Genomic DNA, 26,140 nt, shown 5'->3' with positions numbered 1-26,140 from the left:
GTTTGGTAGAGGTATGTTTGTCAGGACTAAATTAAAATAAAATAAAATAAAAACGACAATGGGCTCCAGGAATGGGCTATATAATTCCAGGTCTTGCCATCCTGAGAGTCTGAATATGACTTTTTTTTTTTTTTTTTCAATATTATATTTATTGTTTTTTTTGTTCATTTTGAAACAACAGAACAAACATTCACAAACGTCCCCAATAATAACATACTCGGTACAAAGAAACTTAATAAACCTAATATTAATATAAAATAAGCCAGTATAGATACAGGAAAAACATATATACAACAAATAGATATATAAGTGAAAAGAATATACACAAGTAAAAGAAATACAATTTAAAACAATAAAATAAAATAAAATCTATATACATATACTGTATATACTGTATACATATATACATACATACACATGTATGCACACGCAGTATATACACATACAAAAACACATATACATATAATCAATTAAAAAAAATCAGTGTACAATTCAGTCATCATCCTATTCTATCTCCCTATTCACAATCATCCTGCTCCAGCAGAATATGACTCATTTGTAACTCACTATGTTGACATTAGTTCGATCCGGTGCTCGAATGACGAGGGCCTAGTTTGAATCTAGATACTACTGAATTATTAATATTACATACGCATATATGCATTAACGTGTGAGCAACATTTTACTGTTGTAGTTGGTGGAGGTGGAGGTGATTTAACGACTTCATATGTGTCTGTGCTTATGTGCTCTTTCATGTTTTCTTTTAATGCCACCAACCTGCAGATGAAAATTAGCCTGTATGGATAAATGATGGACTCAAGTGCTCATGTTAATTAATGAATGTGCATTGTCCCTTCTTAAAATAAACATGTACATTAAGGAAGATTAGTCTAAAACAAATCATCATATTGTAGAGGTTGATCATATTAAGATAAATGGGAACTACTAGTACAAGTACAGTACAGTACTTGAGTAAATGTACTTTTTTACTTTCAATCACTGCAGAAAAAACGGATTAATAGTTTAATCTTAATTTATTTAGACCTGAAACTCTGTACAAACGCTGACTATCACGGCATGCTGCTTTATGTCTTCGTGAGAGCATGTTGTCTTCATCATAACATGTTACAGCTCTTAACCTTGTGCTGTACATAAAATGAGTCTCGTAATGGGTGAAGTGACCCTTTAATTATCCTGTTAACTGTTTGTTCCACTTCCTGTTGTGACGCTGTAGTCCAGCTCTCTATTCCCTGCAGTCAGCTGTGAACAATTGAAAAAGCTACTGAAACACCACTTTTATATAACACGTCCGTGATGTCACATGTCAAAAGTAGTACACTGTGTACTATTGTGTTGTAGGAAGTGATTTTGAGTCATTGCCAGTAAAAACTTTTAAAGAGTGACTTTCTTACTTTATGCCTCCCTGATCTAACACAACATTTGACCACTAAAGGAACGGGACTCTAAAACATCTCTAAAACGTGAGATTCACATTACATAATATGGGGTGAGACGAGGGACAACGTTCACATCTGGTTTATATAAGGGGGCCTAATACTGTACATGTCTCTTATGCAACTAGTAGTAGTAATACTGGTTTTTCATTATTTAATCAGTTACACTCTTTTCTTAAAGGGACACACAAAATATTTTCTCATTCAAGCTTCTCAAAAATGAGAATTTGCTGTTCTTCTCTAATTTGTATGATTGCAATCTGGATGTTTTGGGGTTTTTAACTGTTAGTCTGACAAAACGTAAAAACTTTTTTTTTACCTTTACTCTGGGGCATTTTACACTATTTTTTTTTTTTTTTTTACATTTTATAGACTAGACACTTAACTGATTCATCAATAATGAGAATAATCATTATAGGCTAAGAACTCTCAGCTGTATAGTTTCATTTGTGGAATTTTCATATAAGTTTACATCCTCATTTAATTGAATTTTAAAACATATTTTTTTAACTTGCACACTTTGCTATTATAGTAAACTGTATGTTATTGTTATTTTATGTTCATATTTTGTAATTTTCTAAGATAGTTGTAGTAGTCTGGTATATTTATAGCGTATTCTAATATATTGTTTATATTGTGTATACTATAGATATTATCTCTAGTGTTGATATGTATATTTACTGTTCCTGTACATTTCCTGGATTACCTGCTACTGTAACACATCAATAAAATACATATATCTATCTATATCTATATCTATATATGTGTGTGTGTATATATATATATATATATATGTATATATATATATACATATATATATATATGTATATATATATATACATATATATGTACAGTGGTGTAATCTTTTGACCTTGACTCTCAAAAGATAGATTTTGGGTGGAGCATCATTTTGAAACTAAACAAAGAGTTTCATTTGATGAATCATCACTAACTAGCTGGAACCTGCAGAAACAGGAAGTTTAACCCCACTTCTTTTGTACCACTAGAAACTACTGTACAGTGTCTATAATGTAAATATAACACTAAACGTCCATAATGTGCATTGTAAACTGGAGTATAACTCGACTTTTATGAAAATAAAATGACCTTTGTGCCCATTATGTGATGTTTGCTCTATATTGATTCAGCAGAAAGGGGTCAGGGTTTATCCATTTTTTTATTTACAGTATTCACACATGGCAGTGGGAGGGTGAATGTGAAGCTGCAGTTTTCTCTCTGTGTCTGTGTCTGTGTGTGTGTGTGCTAGTAATTGATTCCATATTAGCCTTAGCCTGCCTGTGAGCCCTCGGAGAGATATCGGTGCTGCAACCAGCAGCAAGACAGACAGACTGTCTGACTGACTGAGCTCAGTAACCTCACCGGAGCCTTCGGGACCAGAGAACCGAGCCACCGAGCAGCAGGAACAGGACCGGACGGGTAGGTTGGAGCTGAACTGAAGCATGCTGTTGTATCCACACACAGAGAGAGCCTTTATCACATGATAGCTCTACTGTATATGAACTACTAGACTAGCCTGAATCATAACGGGTTTCCTTGTGTTTGTTTTGGCAGGAAACATTCAAACAATGACAACCAAGAAGCCGCAGAGCATGCTCCGGGAAGCTTCTCATCAGATTATAGGCGGCGGATCCGCTGGTAAGTCTAAACAATCGTTTCGCTTCCAACTATTTCAACCGCTTACGCAATATGGAGAGAACGCTCGTCGCTACAATGTATCTATGTAGCAACTGTTGCAACAATTAAACAGCGTTCCTTCCGCCTCGTTCAGCTCCTCCAGAGAGCAGCAGGTATATACAGTGGTGCAGGTTTTTAATTGCCCATGCGGATAAACAACAAACAGATACATTGGGGTATTGGATTATCTGGATCAAAGATTATACAGACCAAGATAGTTCACACGCTGGATAAACGGAAGAAGCCGCCCACTGGTGCGGGAAATCAGTCTGCGCATGCGTATGACCATCCAGTGACTCTAGGGGGTTTTAAATTATTTTTTTTACTACATTTCAGTGGCTTTATTGGCATGAAAGTTTCAATGGTGCCAAAGCATCAAAATACAAAAGTACACAATAATATTTATATGAATATCAACGCAACATTACCAATGATATATAGGCTATTAATGATATAGTATACTGTATATAGGCTGCAGTTTTTTAATCTAGTTTAAAGGTCCCATATTATGCTCATTCTCAGGTTCATACTTTTCTACTAGAATGTGTTTACATGCTGTAATGTTAAAAAAAAGTTATTTTCCTCATACTGTCTGCCTGAGTATACCTGTATATACCCTCTGTCTGAAACAAGTCAAGTTCAACTTTATTGTAATTTTTCCACATACAAGTACAGGGCTAAAACGAAATGTCGTTGCTCGCGGACCAAGGTGCAAACACAGACATACAAAAACATAGAACGTAACACAGTGAACAAAGAAATAAAAAGTGGATGACAGGATGATTAACAGAGTAAAAGCACTATAAAAGCAATCAGGTCTTTAAAAGTACTATATAATAACCCAATGACTCTCCAATAGTTCTCCTTGTATAAATACCTAATAAATAGATAAATAGAAGTGACAGTGTAAATAGTAGTCCTGAAATGTCTGTTTCATGTCCAGCATGAGACGAGGGGTGTGGGGGGATGGAGTGATTATGTGGTGGATAGCAGCAGGGTGCACACTGTGTTTTAGTGCATTTCAATGGATTGCAACGGAATTGCATGGCTAGGCAACAGTTTGGGTCTGTGTTTACTTCCTGTCTGCTGATGTTATTTGCATACACTGCAACAGGAAATAAACTGTGACATATTTAGAATGTTTATATTTAAAACCATGCAATGATCTATATTTTATATTTGTGAATTCACAAATGGACAGAAATCCTAACGGCTTGTTTCAAACGCACAATTACTGAATACGGGCTGTGTGTATTTCTCCGTATATTGAGCGTTTTGATAGTTTAACAATATTTATAAAGCACTTAAACCTGCTTTGTAATATAAAAGACATGAAAATCTCACTTTTTACAATATGGGACCTTTAAAGTAGTTGGTATGTACATTATATAGAGATTTGTAAATACAGTGTTTTTCATACCTACCTTGTGTCTTTTTGTTTGAGTGATGCAAGTTTTTTGTGATATATGTAAATTGCTGCTGTAACACTGCAATTTCCCTTTGGGGATCAATACAGTCTATCTATCTATCTATCTATCTATCTATCTATCTATCTATCTATCTATCTATCTATCTATCTATCTATCTATCTATCTATCTGTATTACAATTACATTTCATTTTTTACTTTATGTATTTTTATCAGTGATGGAATGTAACTAAACTTGTAAACTTGTTTACTTTAGTATTTCCATTTTATGCTACTTTCTACTTCTACTCCACTACATCTCAGAGGCAAATATTATACTTTTTACTCCACTACATTTGTCTGACAGCTGTCCAGTCCAGTGAAAACCATGTCTCTCCATATACGTGTGTTCCTTTACAGTATGTGATGAGGAAATTCTCCTACTCCTTAGACTAAATAAACTATTTAATAACCTGTTGGATCAGCTGGAAAATGAATTATCACAAAGCTGAAAACAGGGCTGTTTTGACACCTTGAAAAGTTGACTTTTTAGAGATATTTTGGGTCTCACAGGACAGCAAGGCTACAAACATATGATGATCTTATAGAATATGAGACATTGATGTAGATTAAACTACCCAACAGTTACAGTATATAAAGGAGTTAATATTAGCTCAACCTTAAACATCTACTGCAGTAAAATGCAACATACACATTAATGTAGCAGTAATATTAATCCAAAAACATCATAATAGTAAAACACTGACAGGGAACATTTTACTGCACAATGAGCACTTTTACTTTTGATACTTTAAGTACATTTTGCTTATAATACTTGAGTAAGGTTTTGAATGTAGGACTTGTACTAGTGGAGTATTCACTAGTGTGGTTGATATTGTTACTTTTACTTAAGTCAAGAATCTGAATACTTCATCCACCACTGGTTTTTATACAAGGAAATTATGTTGATGATCATTTTGAAGGAGGACTTCAACTGGGTAGAATAAACATTGAATTATGTGACATTAACTGTTATCATGACATCGTAAAGGCTTTTCGCACTGCACTTTGCCCAGGATAAGTGAGCACTGGTACAATCTTGGCACAATCCAAAGTGGTCCAACCTTGATTTTGGCCTATGGACTGGCTTGCTGGCCCTGCTCTGGAGCAGCGTTAGCCTCAAGTTTGCTGGGTCATCCCCTGATATCAACTAAACACGGGGCTAAAAGTTGCCATTGTGAAACAGGGCTAAAGTAAACAGTTTAAAAATGTAGAATGTAAACACTAATCACAACTGACATTTAAAGGGACTGTTTGTAACTTTTTACACGTATAAATCAATCTGGGTCGGTGTCCCATGCACGCTCGCGTGTCGCTACGCTGTTCAGACTCAGACTCCAACACAAACTACACGGAAGCACCAAAACCTCAAAGTTCTATAGTGAAGCCCGTCTTGCAAAACTGTTGGCCGCGGTCGGAGGACGCGGGGGAGACCGTAGCTTTGGTCTCCAGGGCCGGAGTCTCTGCTGTGCTCTGCTCCTCTGCCTGCCTGCCCTCATATCCACACCGTGCTCGTTCTCGCTATTTCACTCCGCTCTCACGTGCATGCGCGCACACTACACACTGCAGAATGGTGAGTTTAGCTCTGAGAATATCTAGTGAATGTACAGTGGACATTTGTGCAGAAATAAATGCTGCAGCTCCTCCAGACCAACAGAGGCTTCCCGTGTCTTGTGAAGTGACGGGGCTCCGCAGCGAGAAACGTTATCGTCTCTGACCAAAACTCCGGTGTCTCCCCTGTTCCCTCCGGCCGCGGTCGGGAGGCTGAAGCAGTAAAAAGCCAACACTAGGATCAGCAGTGATTCATGGAGAGAACCTTCGTCTGGTCGGCTAACATTACTGCCAAGCAGGTGAAATATAGTGATATTGTGGTTTTAGCTGACGTGTGTCGCCTCACTGTTGACTGTAGAGCGGGCACAGGCTTGAGCCCGACGCTGACTTTCGTTGACTTAACGGCAACAGGTGTCGCTGTTAACAAGCATTTCTGATTCTTACAAACAGTCCCTTTAACCCAGGACTAGTAGAAGTGCAGTGCAATATGGTATGATATGATATGATATGATATATGATAGGATAATAAAGGTTTTATTTCTTGCTCTCGGACCAGAGTTGAGCAGCACTAGCAGCCACTAGCAGTCGAAAAAATATAAATGAGTCTGTTGTTGTAGTTCCGCTTCCGGCCACCGGGGTGGCAGCACTGAGCACACAGCTGCTGAGCAGCACCCTGCTGGCTGCCAACGAGGAAGAAATCTCCCGCCACACTTGATGACGGTTAGTTTCGACTTTAATTAGAAGTCACTGAAGATGTCACACCTCTCTGTTGACGGATTATAATCGTGTGTTTTGTGACTTTGCACCTGCTTGACATCGTTTTTTTCCTCCTCGTAAGTCGCCAAAATGTTACCTTCCACCTGGTGAGTTTGTACTTTAAATATTCTTTCCCGTAAACTAAAGTCTTTTAACGGCTGAGTGACAGAACAGGCTATGCTATGCTAGCATAAATGAGCTTAATGAGAGTTTAGCTTTGAGATTCACACTGATTTTAGTCCTATAGGCTATCTGGCAGGATATCGTTGACTTCTGAAGTGTTTTTCATAATGGAGTTACTGATTTAATGTGTCAATCAACCTTATGCATAGTGGCATTTAGTAGGCTTTATATCGTTAGCCATCATCATAGAACCTGTAGGTTATCTTAAATCTGTGTGTAGCATTAGAAGTTAGTGGAAAAATATCCTGCAGATTGAAGTAGTCATGGACTGAATTGTGATTTGGGAAGAATTGCATGTTAAATCTTATTCTGTCTGCTCTGCCTTGGAAGCCCCATATTAAAGATTTATCAGCTGCAGTGTTTCAGAAAATGCCAACAGTAGGAGGAGCTCGATTGCATGAAAGGAAAGTGAATTATCTCTTTTGTCACACACATTGTGTAAAGACAAAACCAAAGTCAAGGTCGGACTCGGTAGTTACTAGATACTTTTTACATTAAAGAATATATGCTAATATGGTATGATACAGTATTATACCAGGCTACTAATCTACCTAGTAATATCCAAAGCATATAGAATTGGCTCCACATTGACAAACTACAACATTAAAATGCTCTTCCATTAATTCGTTAGTGATAAAAACAGAATAATATAATATTAATATAACCTTGTGAAAGGAGCCATTCTGTATAATGAATACTTTTGATACATTAAGTATGTTTTGCTGATAATACTTAAGTACTTTTACTTAAGTAACATTTTGAATTCAGGACTTTTACTTGCAATGGAGTATTTTTAGACTATGGTATTTCTACTTTTACTGAGGTAAAGGATCTGAATACTTCTTCCACCACTGCTGACGATATAAAATAAAGTGTTTTTGATTCATAAAAGCCTCTTACTGCTTTTGTGACAATGAATTTTATAGCTTACATATTGTTTAATATTTCAGTTCTTATTTCATACACTAAATTAAGTATCTCATACTTGCTGACTCATCATGTTCGAAAAACCTGAAATAAATGATTAAAACCCCTTCAGACTGACAGGAAACCAGTTGAGTGTGTTTAAACTATAGCCTCAGTTTCGTTCCTCTTATGTAATCATTGTTTTAACAGATGAGGCTTTGGTGTCTAACCAAACTTGTACCGATATCAAGGTCCAGATTTATTGAGGCATATAACCTCCATGTGTCTAACCAGGAAGTGAGCAGAAGTCAACCCTCTCGCATATTTGCTCTACTTTTACTTTTTCAACCTTCACTTGTGTATGAACTTCATCCGTTCCGCTTCACAGTGTGATCTCTAGTGAGATTACATAACACTGCAGACACGTTGACAACTCGTGTTCGCAGGGTTAGGGTTAGTGAAGACCAGACTATACAGGCTGTTTAACTTTGATAAGAGATGCTGGGAGGGGGAACCCCACCAACAGTCTTCACCCTACGCCTAGTTATTTACAGAGGAGGCTGTCTTTTAAAGGAAGTCACATGTATTGGACGTCAGAGATGAAAAAAAGGAGGAATGAACCTTTTTCTTGAAATATTGCTTAAAGGTCCCATATCATGCTCATTTTCAGATTCATACTTGTATTTTGTGTTTCTACCCGAACATGTTTACATGCTGCAATGTTCAAAAAACCCTTTGTTTTCCTCATACTGTCGGCCTGAATATGCCTGTATTCACCCTCTGCCTGAAACGCTCCGTTTTAGTGCATTTCAAAGGAATTGCAATGGAATTGCATTACTAGGCAACAGTTTGGGTCCATGTTTACTGCCTGTCAGCTGATGTTATTTACATACACTGCAACAGGAAATAAACTGGGACACATTTAGAATGTTTATATTTAAAACCTTGTAATGGTCTAAATATTGTATATTTGTGACATCACAAATGGACAGAAATCCCAACGGCTTTTTTCAAACGCACAATTACTACACAGGTAAATATCCTGCAGATTGAAGTAGTCATGGACTGAATTGTGATTTGGGAAGAATTGCATGTTAAATCTTAGTCTGTCTGCTCTGCCTTGGAAGCCCCATATTAAAGATTTATCAGCTGCAGTGTTTCAGAAAATGCCAACAGTAGGAGGAACGCGATTGCATGAAAGGAAAGTGAATTATCTCTTTTGTCACACACATTGTGTAAAGACAAAACCAAAGTCAAGGTCGGACTCGGTAGTTAATCATTTTACAATCCTCAAATCTTTGAGCAAGGTTAAAATAAGTGGTTACACCGGCAAGGCATTATAAGAAGTGTTTGGCTTGTACTTTCTGCTGATGTGAGGGTGAATGAATCATTTCCTTTTCATAGACCGCTACTGTTATGTAGTCTCAGTTGTCTGTTACTCTGCATGTGCAGTAGAGGATTGTGGTTATGTGTGTATTTGTGGAATGAATGAGATGCATTCACATGATGCGGCTGCTAAGTAAAAGGCTTGTATTCATATTTTACAATCTGCAACGAGAGTCAGTGATGGACTATAACTAAGTACATTTACTCAAGAACTGTTCTTAAGTACAAATTTGAGATACTTGCACTTAATACTTGAGTATTCCCATTTTATGCTACTTTATACTTCTTCTACATCTCAGAGGCAAATATTGTATTTTTTACTCTTCTACATTTATTTGACACTTATAGTTACTAGATACTTTTTTCATAAAAAAATATATGATAATATGGTATGATACAGTATTATACTAGGCTACTAATCTACCTAGTAATATCCAAAGCATATAGAATTGGCTCCACATTGACAAACTACAACATTAAAATGCTCTTCCATTAATTCGTTAGTGATAAAAACAGAATAATATAATATTAATATGACCTTGTGAAAGGAGCCATTCTGTATAATGAATACTTTTGATACATTAAGTACGTTTTGCTGATAATACTTAAGTACTTTTACTTAAGTAACATTTTGAATTCAGGACTTTTACTTGGAATGGAGTATTTTTAGACTATGGTATTTCTACTTTACTGAGGTAAAGGATCTGAATACTTCTTCCACCACTGCTGAAGATATAAAATAAAGTTTTTTTTTATTCATAAAAGCATCTTACTGCTTTTGTGACAATTAATTTTATAGCTTACATATAGTTTAATATTTCAGTTCTTATTTCATACACTAAATTAAGCAGCTCATACTTGCTGACTCATCATGTTCGGCTCATCAACCTTGCTGCTGCTGCTTGTTTGTGGAGCGCCAGTTTTGCAGTCAAGCGTTACATGTTCAATTTTGTTTCTTTTTATCTCACCTATTGTGAACAATACAAAGTTATCAAACAAGCAGGACTGTGAAAGGATTATCAGTGTAGACTGTCTCTGTATAGTGTCAGTTTTTGTTTTTATCTCCAGCTGAATAAGCCAACAGCTGTGAACGATAAGGAAACCATTTCCTTGTGTTTTTATTCCCGGTGGTGTTGCTGTGCTCAGCACTGTTCTTTTTTTATTTCCTGTCCACAGTGTCCAGAGTCTTTAGCCAAGTCTTTCTAGCTTTGGGATATATTGTTTTCTTATACAGAAATCACAATAATACAATGTAAATCTTTACTTTAGAGATGCCAGAAATATACTTTGCACGTGGGCCTCTTCAAAGGAGTCTTGTTAGTGATATGGTTTAACAGGGCATGGGCATTTTTATATCGCCATCGCACAAAATTACTGTTATCAATAAAAATGACTCAACAAATGCTTAACAAATGTCTTTCCCAACTCGACTTGTGGCCAACCCTTTTCTCTCCATCTACCAACTGATTTACAGTCGTGAAGCCCAAAACATTTACTCTCACTGCGTCGATTAGTACTATCATTCAACATACTTATGTGTGAATAAACAGTAGTATGTATCTTTTCAGACGCACTAAGCAGTAATTTCGGTCGTCACTTACCAAGAGCCTCCTTGCCGGTTGGAGACGTGTAACCATGGTAACCCGTGCCAACCTCATGTGACCGAAACAACGATTTGTGAGAATCAAAGTCTGAACTGATTTAAAAACTATATCACAGCTAGCTAGCAAAGTGAATCTTACTTACACTTCAGTTGAAGCGTTATTGACGTTACAGAACTGTCCGCTCACCGTCTGTTATGAACACTGTCGTCGCTACGACATTGCATTGTGGGATATTCATGTGGCCATTCTGTCCAGCGGTGCATAGTGTAATATTTCACCGGAAATAATATCCAATTCACGTACTATTGGTTTCATATTAAGGTTTCGAACATACTAAAAATGTTTTACTGTTACTAAATAACATGTTAGTATGGAATTTCGGACACAACCTCTGTTTCTTATACTACCATCTACTACATCTATTTTGGATCTCTGCTCTTTAGCTTGCTTACTTGTGTCTATTAGGAAAATATGACTGATAGTTGCAGTCTGCTGTTCAGGGGGTAAGGGGTTGTCATTGTTTTTGCAGTTCCAGTGGCTACTGATAGAGGCTGGTAGAGATCCTATATCACTGCAATGAACGTTTCAATCCTTAAGTGTCATTATCTACTTATAATCTATGTTATAGTCAGTGGAAATGTGTATGACACCCAGTGCTAGGTCAGTCCTCTCTCATGCTGTTAAAGTTAATGGTGTAATCTTTTTACTGCTCCCAAAAAATCCCACAATTTCAAAGCTTCTCTAAACAGGGTTTGCAGCATATTCCAGGTGCTTTACAGCGGAATGATTTTGGTTCCAAAAGTCTGACATTTACCTCATTTACTTCCATGCTTTGCTCACATACAATGGTTTATTTAAGAACGAGCTAACAGTGGCTTTCAACAGTAGAAAGCGCAGTGTTTTGGCTTTTGGATAAAAGAACAGATTTTAATGCCAAGAGGGCACCTTTTTTGCTTTCATATTTTTTTTATTTTTGAGCTCTGCAAAGATGGCTGCATTGCCATTACTAGTATACAGTGAGGACCCTGATCAGCTAATGAATGCTGGATCTATGTGTGTTGGTCGTATGAACTTGTCAGCTTTTATATAGTGTGTAATGTAATGACTTTAAAATTAGCAATGAACACTTCTTCTCATGCTGTCAACTAATTATGAAGGACTAGGGGTGCATGTTGTCTCAGGTGATGTTTTTATGAGAGATGAGGTGTCATATGTACTCGGGTATTGTTGCTTGTCCCCCCTGTTCACACCTCACGAGCCCCCTGAGTCTGACAACCTCCTGTCCTGAACCTCCAACCGGAGGCTGAGGGGCTCTCGTCTGTCCTCACCGAGAATGATGGGACCGAGGTTTTAACCCTGAGCAGAATGACCTCCCCTCCAGGGGTTATTTTTTCATCCTGATTCACCGTTAATGAGGATGGAGACAGACCGCTGTTAACTTATGTGCGAGCCAGTCATAGAGCCTATAAATTAAGTGTGAATTAAGGGGTGCAAGCTGGCAGCAGTTATTTATTTACCTCTGTGGTGAACGCCTGTTGGAATACAGTATGCTGATTTTGTGATATTAGTACACATATTTCTATGTGCATTAGAGTTGTATATTGGCAAAAATCTGGCAGTACGATACGTATCATGATAAAGGGGTTACGCTTCAATATACTGTACCAGTCACCAGCGAAATGCTGGTAAAATGTGCAAGTGGCTCCTAGATTTACTTCACTCACCAGCCAAAAAAACAATAGTAGGTTTTGGTATCCACCAGCCACAGTGGCAGGTGGACAAAAAAGTTAATTCCTGACACTCAAGGCAATATATTGCAATTTTTTAAATCCTAATTTTAGTTAAACTGTCATAGTATGACAAACACCAATGTTCAATCCGATCAGTGTGATCTGCATTTGCATTTATCACAGTCCCTGTAACATCCACCATCATAGCACTACATTGAGAGGGCGCATATCTTTGCAAATGAAATAAAATATTGAGTTAATCTTTGCTTGTAAACTATTAATAAAAAATAGGTAATGTTTTTGAGAATCGATACAGTATCACAAAACATAATATCGTGATACTCGCTATTTTTGATATTTTCTTACGCCCTTAGTGTGCATGTTTTAGAGCTGAAATGATTAGTTGACTAATCAATTAGTTGATCGACAGAAATTTACTTTCTGGCATTGACATTTTAAACATTCTCTAGTTCCAGTTTCTCAATTGTGAGGATTTGCTTTTCTTTGTCTTATGTCAGTGATTTCAACCTGGGGATCAAGACCCCTCCAGTAATGCATTATTTCCAATCTTTGCTTTTCTTGTCAATATATTGGAAAATTTTGTCTCTTTGGGCCTTGAAAAAGTTGTAACTTCTATACCTCTCACACCTGCGATGGGGAGTCGCAATTACAGCTGTAACTAACGATTATTTTCATTGTTGATCAATGATTAATCTGTTGGTTATTTTCTTGATTAATCGGTTAGATGTTTGCTATATAAAATGTCAGAAAATGATGAAAATGTTGATCAGTGTTTTCCAAAGCCCAAGATGATGTCCTCAAATGTCTTGTTTTGTCCACAACTCAAAGATATTCAGTTTATTGTCATAGTCATGTAAGAAGTTGAAATCAGAGATTTTTAAACAAATTAAGGATGGTTGTAATGAGGAACATTTTATTCTGCTGTGCAGATGTGTGCATGATGGGTAACTGAGTTCATACCTTAACGTTCATTCTCATTTTGTCCACAAGGGGGTAGTAGATGCATACTGTATCTCTTTTCAAGGTAAAGGGATGTTACACCTTTTTTAGTGGTTTCAGTCATAACTTTTGGATACAGGGAAACAGTAGAGATGCATGTGTGCTCTGCAGAGGAGGCATTTTACAAGTATATGTAAAAAAATACTCAATGGAATATATGTTCTCTTATCTGAAAAAAGTCAATTCAAATATGGAAGTAGGGGCAGAAAAACGTCATTAAAATAACAATGTCATCATGATTAAATGCACAGTGAACCAAGTTTTTAAAGTAGAAACTGCAAATCTATCTAGTTACATGCTCGCTGCTGTAATGTTTTCTCTAAGTCCTTTGTTATTTCCTCGGTAGATGCATTTTTTTAAAACTCCATGAGTAAATCGATCCGTCTCCAGCAAATGGACTGTGACGACATGAGACAGACGGCCGGCGTGTGATTACTGCAGCGGTCCCTCTAGACTGTCAGAGCCTCCTTCAGACTGCACCGCAGCTCTCCTCATTTAATTGGTTTTAAACAGCGAACCTGAAATCAGTCGGGAAAGAACAAATAAAGCCACTTAGCCTAAATGAAGGAGAGGAGGAAGAGAGGAGAGCGCGGAATCAAATAAATAAAGTCAAACTGTGTATGTGTGTGTGTGTGTGTGTGTGTGTGTGTGTGTGTGTGTGTGTGTGTGTGTGTGTGTGTGTGTGTGTGTGTGTGTGTGTGTGTGTACCAGTTAGCAATGATTCCCGAGTGGCTGCACCAATCACAGCCGAATTAGCCCTAATATTTATTTCCAGAAACAATTGTACATGTTTCAGCGGGGCTTTGATTGAACTCCCGGTGGACATGTTGTAGACAGATGTTTAGATGACCTCATGTTTGAAGTAATGTTGATTCTGGATTGGGTGCTTCTTGGCCTGTTCCTCTAAATCAGCTCCTGCTGCCTCCCATCTTTTTTTTTTTTTTTCCCCCTCAGTCTGGGAGGGCATGCAGAGGCTCACGTCCTTCATATTTAATGTGTGCTTTGGCTCGCATTAAATAGCACCCATTTACATTTTTCTGTTCCATCCTTGACAGACAGATGTCCATGCATGGGGGTCGTGGATGGCTTGGTTAAAATGAGCCATGATGGTGCTGAAGGATGGCTACTTAACCGGACACATCTGTCTTTTGTTCTCAGTGCGTCTCTTCATACGTGTTGGTTTCAGAACGAGGCAGATTTACCATCAAGGCAGCATTTTTTGACATGCGTGTAAACATGTTTTCTTACCGATAAATAATAGACGCGATCTCAGACATTAATTTGAGTGAATTTCTCGTGATGTGTCTTTATGAATAAATTGCATGCTGCAGGGTGTACAGGTAATAATGAAAGTAACCCCTCATTTAATATGGAGAACTTACAACATTCCTAAAACAAACACAAAAGATTTATTATCTCCGTCCACTAATTACCGTCCTCGGTAAATGTGAATAATCACAATGTCATAAGAAATTAGTTAAATGCAAACAGGCATTAAGTCTAATGGTAGTCTAATTAATGCACTGCAAATCTCTGGCATCCCAAAATAGATCGTATAAACCCCAAAAGGTTAACTGGCACTAAAATGATAAAATAATGAATGCTTTTGCACAATTTCTCATTGGTTAAGAAGGTATTTTAAATGAGTGAATTATTCATTAATTCAAATGAATTTCTATTTTATCATGATGGGGATACTTTTCCTTGGGCTCAAAATACTATTATAATTAATTTTATAAAAAATATCCGAGCAAAACCTGGAAGTTTAACATCTCTGAGGCAGAAATGCCTGAAGTTAGTCACTACTAATGTGCACTAAACAGTGGTGAAAAGTAACTAAGTATATTTAATCAAGTACTCAACAATTTTGAGGTACTTGTACTTTACTTAGGTATTTCCATTTCCCGCTATACTTCTACTCAACTACCTTTCATAGGGAAATATTGTATTTTTTACTCCTTTACATCAATTTAAAAGCTGTAGTTACTTTCAAGATTCAGATCTTTAAAACAAAATATAATCAACTAATAAATGATTACGTATTATTATAGATTAAACTACCCAGCAGTATATGAATTAGTTAAAATTAGTTCCACATTTACCAGCTGCAACATTAAAATAATGAACACTTTAATGCAACAATTATTATAATCCAATAATATAATACATTATTCTGAAATGAGCCATTTTGCATAATGAGTACTTTTAATACTTAAAGTATATTTTCATGCTAATACTTTTGTCCTTAAGTGAATTTTTGAATGCAGGACTTTAACTTGTAACAGAGTATTTCTACATGGTGGTGTTGCTGCTTTTACTTAAGTAAAAGATGTGAGTACTTCTTCCACCTTTGGCACTAAACACACACATTATTACCGAGCCCAGGGGTGTATTACTGTTACTATTCGTCAGGGACAGATGTTCCTCAGCTCATGCTCTGGGTGCAGGCGGTCGTGTGCCATTTGGCCAACTTCCTGCGCTACAATCAGCGTAGCTAATGACTGCGTTTTGACAGCAATATGCCTACGAAGATTCTCAGTCATCCAGGTCGGATAAAGTCAAACAAGAAGTCCCTAATGGCTGCCTGTTAAATCAGCAGTGTCTGTTAAGCCAAGTTCCAAAAAGTATTTCAAAGTTACTTCAAAAACAATCTAAACATATTTTTGTTTGGGCCTATTTAAAGCAAACCCATTACAGCCAACATCAAGACTGCATATGACATGATTTATCTATTAAATCTGAATTTTATCTCATGTAATGCCAGCTGCAAAATGAAAAACATGCACGAAAATCTTATTGGACTTTCAGTTTCAGCTGTGTCTGCAGGTGAGGCCTCTTACAGGCTTTAGGCTGCATGTGTGACTCATCCTGATTTGACAAGCGCCATCAATTTTCACTGAAATTACAAGAAAAGGCTCGGACTGAGATCTGTCTCTGTCACATGTTGGAACAAACAAAGAATCTTCAAATACACAGCGAGGCATTGTAGCTGAAATAGTCTCTGAAGTGTAAAAATTGTGTAACATGCCTGATAAACAAAATGCACTGTAGAAAATATTCCACAACCACAGTGTGGCTTTTTAAATGGTCTGTATTGTAAGTTGCGACATGTTAGGCCAAAGAAAAATAGAGCAAATTACATTTTTAATCTTGTTTTAATGCAGGTACTCTGTAGGCTATAATTAGATACGTTGACGCACTGACAGAAATAAAAACATGTCCCAGCTCAGTGAGGGCCTGATGTGATGTATGAGCCCCAGTCGCGCTCCCGACGTTATCTTAATGACATGATTTATGAAAACGGTTCACTGGCGGAGGTTGGGGGGACCGGAGGAGGCCAGTTGTCGGGGAGGGGAACTCCTCTGTTCTGCTGTTACCGCAGACAGAGACCATGTAAGAAATGAGTCCAGCCAAGACGCAACGCACAATTACCGGATTGTACTTGCTCGAGCTCGCACGGGGACGCGCACGGCTGAACTTAAGCTAAGAGCAGCCAAGAAAGAGGCGGCGTGCACGGCAGTGACTTCTGAATCAGCTGCTGTTAGTCAGGGAGTCCAGTGGGTTATTGGGTTTTAGGTGACGCACTCCTGCATCATTAATGACATTATTGCATAACATATTCAATTCATATTATTTTTTATATAGCGTCAAATCATAATACAGGTTATTTCAAGACCTTTTTTCATATAGAGCGGGTCTAGACCGTACTCTACCATTTTTGGGCTTCGAAACTTCGGTGAAAAATATTCGAAGCTTCGCAGCGTGTCGACAGGCTGACATGTTCTTCTGTAGGCTATATCTGTCTCCATCTCCCCCATTTCAGTGCTGCTGTCGCACTACTGCACACATGCACGTCTACACACGACAAACAGCGATATCTATCTGAGAATAACTATTATTATTAATAATGAATATGAATAATTAACAATGTTGTGGGATTATTCCTTATTTCATGGGCTATTTTGGGATTTATACATTATTATTACATACTTGTATATAAAAACTAAAAAACAATTTAAAAACGAATCATTCAAAAACTGATTTGGAGGTTGATTATCATGGCAATGGTCGAAGCTTCGAAGCATTCATGTCAGCCCTATAATTTACAGAGACCCAACAAGAGATCCCCCATGAGCATGCACTTGGTGCAACAGTGGCAAGAATAAAACTTCCCTTTTAATGGGTTAGAAACTTTGGGCAGAACCAGGCTCCGGGTGGGCTCCCATCTGCCTCCACCGACATATAATATTACATTACTGCATCCATAATTTGTCATTAAAACGCTAATAGGCTTACAAATGTTCAATAAATGTTTGATTTAATTGGAAACAAGTGGGTCTAGTTGAATATAATTTTTTCCACCAAACAGTAGCTATAAACACAGTACGCCATGTGGATTTACATAAAAAAATATGATCTACCAATCGTGGGAAGAAACGCTTAATGGTTGGTGTTAAAAATGTGATATGTGGATTGTACAAATGGAGTCATCACATGAGAATGATGTAACATAATGTCCCACCGATCACTTATTAGCCTATTCGCACTAATAGATATTGCAAAAGGACAGGGATCGATAAAGTTAATTAATGGTTAACTTGAAATAGTTTTCATAAGAATGATTTGTGGGCGTTAAAACAAGTTAATTTTAACCGTTTATAGTCCGTACGAATAGTGATTTGATGATGGTTTAGGGCATTAATACAAGCAGCGTTTATAAAGTTAATTTACAGTTGACTTAGCTAGTCAGAGCTACTTTGTTTTTATAACAGCTTATGGTGAATATCATTGTCACGCATGGCAACACACACAGGACATTTATCATACATCGAGCGAGTTCCCAGAATAATAATAATAATTATACTGTTATGGTAAGAGCAAATTCAGTCAGATAATTATGATTGCTCAACATGGGAGGCATTCTCTGGATCAGTGCCTTCTATTTAGAGGTACCAATTATTAAAACCAGGACATTGCGCTTCAGGAAGCACAGTGGAGCTGATTTTAGAGAGCATTTCATCACATTATTGAATGATTTCACACTGCTAACAAAGTGATCACAAAGGTCTTCTGCACCTTTTCACCACATGACACTTTACTAGTCAGCATCACGGTAGTACGAGTCATTATTACGTGTGTGTCAAGGGTAATTCAGCACAAAGAAGCATGCGGAACAGGGAAGAGGACAGCTGTAAAGTAAGCGCTGAGATCACTCAAAAAATCCCATGGCAGTCAAAGTGAAAAGTGAAGGCATACATAGTGAAGCACATGGCAACAATAATAAAACTGGGAGGGAAATCAGCTAAACAAGCTATGCTTAATTGAGCACTTAGACTAAGTAGTCAAGGAGCAAAGAGAGAGTGACCCTGTAAGAAAATTGAAAGTTTACAGTTGTGCGAATGGACTGTGTGTATTTTTGCATGCATCTGGGTTATGTATTCGTGCAAAAGGAAATGGCCGTGTGTGTGTGCGTGCATCGTCCATGTTTATCATGCCACGGAGTGGTCAAGTGTACGTGTTTGTTTGTTTGTTTTTGCGTGCGTGTGCATCCGAGTGACAAGTTTGTGCCGGGAAATTGGACATAATTGCATGTGTTTGTGCGAGACATGCGTGCACATGCATCCAAGGAAATGGATGTATTTTAAGTAAGTGTGTGTGTGTGTGTGTGTGTGTGTGTGTGTGTGTTCTGCATGCGTCTGGATTATGTTTTCAGGGTATATTTTTGAGCCCGGCTCTGTCTTGAACCTCCTAATTAAGTCACAGTAGGAACAAGCGCTTCCTCTGGAGAGCTACTGTCTGTCATCCAGCGTTCTTATCTCACTGTGGGATTTTTAGTAGGGGTGGGAAAAAAAATGATTCACCTATGTATTTTTTTTTTACGATTTTAAAATCATTTTCTTTTAATGCCAGAAATGATCGATTTGCTTAATTTGAGTCTATGCGGAGGTAGAAGGGAGTTACTGCTTTTATTGTTGTATTCTGAGTAACGTGATGTCATATCCACTCCGTATCCGTCAACCAAAACAAACCGCAGCGAGCCGAAACAACAAAGTAGAAAACGGCGGAGGGTCTGTATGGATACGACCTGCACCCTCACATTTTAAATCCAAAGTGATAAACACTACACATACAGTAAAGAATGGAAACACTTTGGGTTTCACACATTGAAGGAAAAGCAGAGCTAGACATCATGGCTAAAGCTGCATGCTAACTCATTCATGGACAGGAAACGTTATCGAATTGCAGTAACGTGCGGTCAAGCCAGCCGTCACTCGCATCTCCGTGGTCAAATCGGCCGGCGCTACAACTGTAGAGCACCCATATACTGACATTTATGTTAAATATAAAATAAAACGGCCCTGATGGAGCTGACCATGGATGTATAAAGAGAATGGAGCTAAGAAGAAGAAAAATCGCAATAAATTGTAATATCGAATCACAATACTTAAAAATTGCAATACATATCAAATCGCCACCCAAGTGTCGTGATAGTATTGAATCGGGAGATAGGTGAATAGTCTCAGCCCTAGTTTTTAGTATATCTTTGATTGGACGTTGCTGCGTTCAGTGTTTTAGAATAACAGTAGATATGAATTGCAGAAAAGAAAATGGCAAAAAAGTACTTGTTAAAAATTTCAACTCAGCTGCTCTGTTTTTCCTCTTCCACCTTGTTCCTCATGAGCACTGACATGTGTGTTGAAAAGTCTCGAATTGGGCATTTAACCTCGTGCCCTGTAGCTCATAGCCACAGTTGGTAGTAGGTCAGACATATGTGCCTGCTGCACGGCGGTACAAGTAACCACTGGATGCCTTCCTAATGCTGATTTTTCAGGCTCACCGGTTCTTGATCTCTTGTTTAATAGTTTTTGTTTGTTTCAGGAAAATCTTCACAAAAAAAAGTCAAGGCCGAGGCAAACCTCATGTTATTTCAACAGAATATGATACACGATTCAAGAGTTCAGATACAGTAATTACAACCCCTCTGTGCTCCTGCTGTAAGCGCTGAAATATAAATAAACATAATAAGTACTGTCAAAAAAACAAAAACAAAACCGGACAAACTAAAAACCCCGAATTACATGGCTGTTTCCGTGTGTGTGTGTGCGGATGTGTGCATTGTGTGCGCCCTGTGATTCTCTGGATGAGCTGGAAATTTATAACACAGGTTTTTACAGTAAGCCCCGGCCAAAAACTGTAATTCTTTCTCCCCTTTTAGCTCTGTAGTTGGGAGACAGGCCTGCCCACTTTGGGTTAACTCTATCAAGATGAACAGCATTTGGGCCAGTGCAGTAATCATAATGTAATTTGTTGTGCTCATGGGCCAATTTGTGTCGTTTGAGAGGAAATATCCCGTGCCTGGTGGCCATGGGAGAGCATGTCCCGGGGCAAGGCTTTAATTAGGGAAGTTCAAATTTATAGACACTTTGTATTATTTCTGATCTTGAGTGGTTGGAGGATGACATACTTAAGAGAAGGACGCTGGCAGAGGACGAGGGAAAATTTGATAATGAGAAACAAAACTGAATGAAAGGTCATGTTAGGAATTTGTTTACCATTTCATTATCATTTTGAAATCAAAGAGTCCTGCAGCGAAATCAAAGCAGACGCAAATGTCACCGTCTGGAAAGAGCTTATAAAGAAACGGCGAGAGCGAGGTAATGCACCAGCTCTCTTTTTAGTTAGCGAGGGATGGAGATGTGGAGGAAGCTGCCAGGTTGTGGAAAAGAGCAGTGTGTTAGTGTGTTAATGTTCATCTCTCTGCAAGGCTGCACAATGATGCAATATGGTCTAAATTTATCTGGTTTGGCATTAATTTTCTGCACAGCTATTTAATGAGGATTAAAGTGTTTTGCCTTAAGAGGAGAATCTGATCCAAGTATTTTGTGAATATGATGACTCAGACAGAGTGACTAGAGGGCAGAAGAGAGCCACATTGGTGCTTTTTAATCCGCCTCAGTAATGTATGGAGTTAAGAGTTCCCAGCGGCACTTTTAGCAGCAAAGCAGCTTAGTGGAGTTCATGGATTTTAAGGTAATATAAAGATGGATAACTCTGCTGATCCTTTCACATGTATGCACAAATTATTTCACTTAACCGAGACATACAGCTCTGAAAATATGAGATAATCCCCTCACATCTGTGTTTAGTTTGCTGCAGGTATCATTGGAAATGTTAATATTACCAGTACGTATTTATTCTGAAAGGCCTCCAAGCTTTCATTCAGCACACTGATTCTTGAGATTGTTTCATCCCACATCGCGATCCAAATCATGACTCAGATATAACACAGGCTGTGTTTTCTATGGCCTGTGTGAGTTTTAAAGACAAGAGTCCACACTGGGATGCGTTTTAGTAGAACGGAGACCACACAGGGCGCCGGCCCAGCAGCGTTTGAAGCAGGTACAGAGGGGAGGAGAGCCGAGAAACGGGACGGAGGAGGGTTAAGTTATCAGCGGTCCGACAGGGCGAGCGCTCAGCTGGGCCGCTCTGTAATCAGAGGCTCTGACAGATGCTTTCTCGATTCGAAGAATCCCCCAGAAGCTTTGGGGGAACACACAGGCGGCCAGCTGTTTCCATAGCAAGGCATTGATGTTAACGTCTTCAAAAGGAGAACGTCAATCCAACAATAACTGTAGCCGAGTCTCTTTTCAAGGCATGGCACAAGTCTCTAGTCTGGTGTATCAGAGCAGGTGATCTGCTTTTTTTCCTGTGTATTTTTTTTTTACAGTCTGAATTTGTGTTTTCCAGGTTTGCACGTGTAACGGCTAGAGGGGAATTATCAGTCAAAAATGTTTCCTCCATCCTTGCCTATACCGCACAAGAGGAAATCTTTTGAGAGCTCCATTGGTGTTCTGGTCTTTCCTGAATTGCGGTACTCTCGGGTGTGTTTCATAATGGTACTTGGAGCGTTGCAGCCTGATATATCGTACCCAAGGGAGACTGTGCACTCTGCACCAATCTATCAGTCCCCAGCCGGAGGACGGCAGAATGACACACTCAGGCCTCTGCGATTATGACCCCCCCCCTCCATCATATTCAAAATTTACTTTAAATTGATGGTATGTTTTTTTTTCCACGTCTTGAGTGATCATGCACAGGCCTTTGCGGTTTTGCAGATGTTGTTTTTATTGTGATTACTTGAGGAAATGTTTTGTTAGGTAAATTTTTCTATAGGATTATTTAATTGTAGTTCTTCAGTAAGCTGCTGGATAAACAGGAGAATGTAAGTTATTAGACCACAAGATGTCGGTAGACTTTATTTTAATAGATCATTGATATTTACATCACCTACTTTCTGATTTAATACATTTATTTTTCTAACTCTAATAATGATTATAAAAATATGCTAATTTTAGCAAACTTTCTATGTGATACAATAACACTACAGCTCTTGGCTTTTCTTAAGTGGAAAGGAGACAAGGTAATTACCTTCGGGGCAATTAGAGAAAGGGGCTGAGGGAGTAGGAAAGTCATTTTCTAACCCAAACATCCTGGTCCGAGGGGCCGGAGCGGCTGGACAGCCTCCTTGAGGCCGCTGGCTGGCTCGCGGGGAGCCGTTCATGGGGAAGCGGATCAGGGTTTGTTTTCTTTCTCCGGAGGCAGGCCTCTGAAACTTCTGCCAGATGAACAGCACCTGAAACGCAGCAGCTCTCCCACCGCCGTCAGTAGAGGGAGTGATTTACTGGAGTCGGTTAGGCGTGCTTGTGTGCATGAAATCCTTTAGTCAGCTTCATCACACTGTAAGCAATATAGTGGATCAAGGAGGGAGGGAGTTTGTTGGTAGTTGAGGCCCCAAATGTTAGTTTTCTGCCGTCTCTTTAAGGCGGCTTGAAAATGTTTGTGTGGACCAATAAACATGCACAACCCACATAACACTGCCAGCTCATTGCACTATGTAATAAGCTGGCAGTACAACAAAATTGAAACCTAATGAGGACATGTGAATGTGAAAAGCAAATGTGGGTCCTGTGGCTTGATTGTATTTTGGCAGATTATTAACCTGTACTGTAATCCTTTTTACATTTTTCAAGTTTCCATTCAAAGCTATCCCCCCCTATTCACTACCATTCAAACAAGTTCAGTCATTGTATTTTACACAAGGAAATATACAGTGCCAGAGAGAAAGGAAAAATCTTAGTTTAGTTGACATTTAGGAGAAGGAGAACGATTGCAAAGTGTCAGTGTTAACACAATAAAGTTCCAGACTTATTTCCATTGTGACCCTTGATGTTGGCTCAGATGCAGGTGGCATCACACCACCGACAAACCCACACAATAAAAACCTATATAATTATCAGTAAAAATCACTTAAACAGCCAAAATGGAAGTATATTTCGCAACTTGTGGGTTACCTTCTAGACACGACCCTAAGGAAGGTTATCGCCCCGCATGAGTTTTTTAAGAGAGATAAGTGTATTTCTAGTTCAGAAAACAGCTGAAATGATTAGTTGATTAATCACTTAGAAGGTCACTGGACTTCACTGGTTTCAGCTTCTAAAATGTGAATATTCGCTGGTTTTCTGAGTCTCCTATGATAGTAACGTGAGTTTTGGTCATTTATAGACCAAACGTTTCAACAAAATCGTTGGCAGACTACTCGATAATTACATTAATCATTAGTTGCAGGCCTAGTTGGGATTGTTAAGATGTCAGTGAGTGCACATTTATGGTAACGTGATTTAAAGGGTATAAGAAAGTACAGGGTCTACCTTGTTTGCCCATCGATGCTGTGCCCGCCTCGCTACAAAGAGTGCAGACAAACTGATGTGTTCATAGAAAAGAGTCCATACGAAAGACAAGCAGAGGAGAGTAGATGAAAAACGAGAGAGCAGAAAGATTTGGGAGTGGCAAGAGAGGACAGAAAGAGAGAAAAAAGAGAAAGCACCAGAGAGCTCTGGCACTATCCGTCCCTCCTCCTGATCCATTCGTGCATTCGATCTGCGGATCACTCTGCGAGCCGAGTCACAGTACTGACAGGTCGGGCCAGAGAGCAGTTCAGAAGCTTAACGCCTTGTGAGTGACGCCCATCAGGAAAGAAACGGGGCAGAAAGCTCCGCATTAAAACCCCCATACATGAAAAATTGAGCTTTGTGGGAAAGCGAGAGGGGAATGGGCGTTTTTGCGTGTAGGTGAATCAAGCGCCATTTCATCTGAGGCACAGTGAGCTGACTATATGACAAAGTTAATCCATTTATTAGTCATTCTAGTGAAGCCGATCCCCTCCCTTCCATAATTTCATGTAGCGTAGATCATGTGAAAAGAAAGAGAAGAAGAAGCAGTCACGTCTGAATGAAAATTAGTGTTGGCCTCCTGACAAGAATCTCTAATGAGCAAACACTGGATGACATCATTTTGAGGTTTGGAGGGAATTAAGCTTGATTAGAATAACCCTCCACTCTCACCTTGGCTCAGGCGGCCAACTCCTCTGCAATCTGCCCGTCAAAGCCTCTCTCAACTCCTATGGTTTGGGTTTGAGACTTTCCCCTCCACACTGTGGTGTGTTTAATGTGGAATAACTACATTTAAAGGAAGGAAAGAAAAATGAGCGCTGGTGCTGACGTTTCGTTTAGCTCGATTTTTGTTATTTTGTTGAACGTTCTTAGCTGTTAACAGAGAGGCGGGGGGAGGTCTGGCTTATTTGTCATTGTTGAGTTTGCACAGTTCCTCCTTCGCCGGGATGAGTGAGGCTTGCCATCAGCTCTCTAAAAACAACAAGCCTTGCCTGCCAAACTTCCTAGATAATTAGTGAAGCATTTCACACTCTGCAGAACATCAAAAAGGAAATGGAAAATTGACAAATTAAGCATGGTACGTGTAGAGCGGGAGGAGTTTTTTTCTTGAGTGGAGAGTTGGTGGAGCTCCAGTACGGCACATGGTCACTCTAAAACAAGCTTGCTTTATAACTTAGTCCAATTTACACCAATCAGCAGTGTGCTGTGGGTTTTTTAATGCCCCGTTTTCATTCTTACAAGACGTTTTTTATAATTCTGAATTCATTAGCTACTATATTTATAGCTGTTTATCATAGAGGCCTCAATACTGATTATAAACACCAAGATAAGTGTGAGAAAAATCTGCTAAATTGTAGTTTAATGCAGCCACAGCATGTCTTGAATGGGATTTTTACAGCAGAAAGAATGTTTTTAAATTTTGTTACCGCATTTCCTGGGTGGGTCAGACAGGCTCTTAAACCTCAATCAAACCCAAAGCCTGAAATGGGATCAAAAAGTGTTTAGTTTTGTTAAGTGTTGATTGTTTAGTCTGTGCCTACAATGGCTGCCAGGTAATTTAAATTCTCATTATTCGCTCCTTCATAATGATTGTTGTTGCTGAAGGCAGGAAAATCCCGGGCATGTACTGTATTTGGCATTTAAAGGGATACTGACTT

The 26,140-nt window shown here is 38.6% G+C and overlaps 1 protein-coding gene across 2 annotated transcripts in view; it reads left to right on the top strand.

The window, feature by feature from the left end:
* Nucleotides 1–2,639: 2,639 nt before the first annotated feature.
* The window catches only part of slc25a21 (solute carrier family 25 member 21), a 105,512-nt gene continuing 82,011 nt past the window's right edge, over nt 2,640–26,140 (top strand). Inside the window, exons 1-2 of one of the 2 annotated variants that reach the window (XM_074661072.1) lie at nt 2,640–2,891; nt 3,027–3,110. In XM_074661072.1, coding sequence (XP_074517173.1) covers nt 3,041–3,110 — 70 coding nt within the window. In that variant the 5' untranslated portion in view covers nt 2,640–2,891; nt 3,027–3,040. Of the gene's footprint in view, nt 2,892–3,026; nt 3,111–6,893; nt 7,031–26,140 lie in introns of those variants that run through there. The other variant, XM_074661073.1, reaches the window with a different exon arrangement.

Source organism: Sebastes fasciatus, chromosome 15 (assembly GCF_043250625.1).
Source record: "Sebastes fasciatus isolate fSebFas1 chromosome 15, fSebFas1.pri, whole genome shotgun sequence".
NCBI lineage: Eukaryota > Metazoa > Chordata > Actinopteri > Perciformes > Sebastidae > Sebastes > Sebastes fasciatus.
The sequence above is the reverse complement of the archived record's forward strand: the minus strand, read 5'-3'. Positions and strand labels throughout refer to the sequence as shown.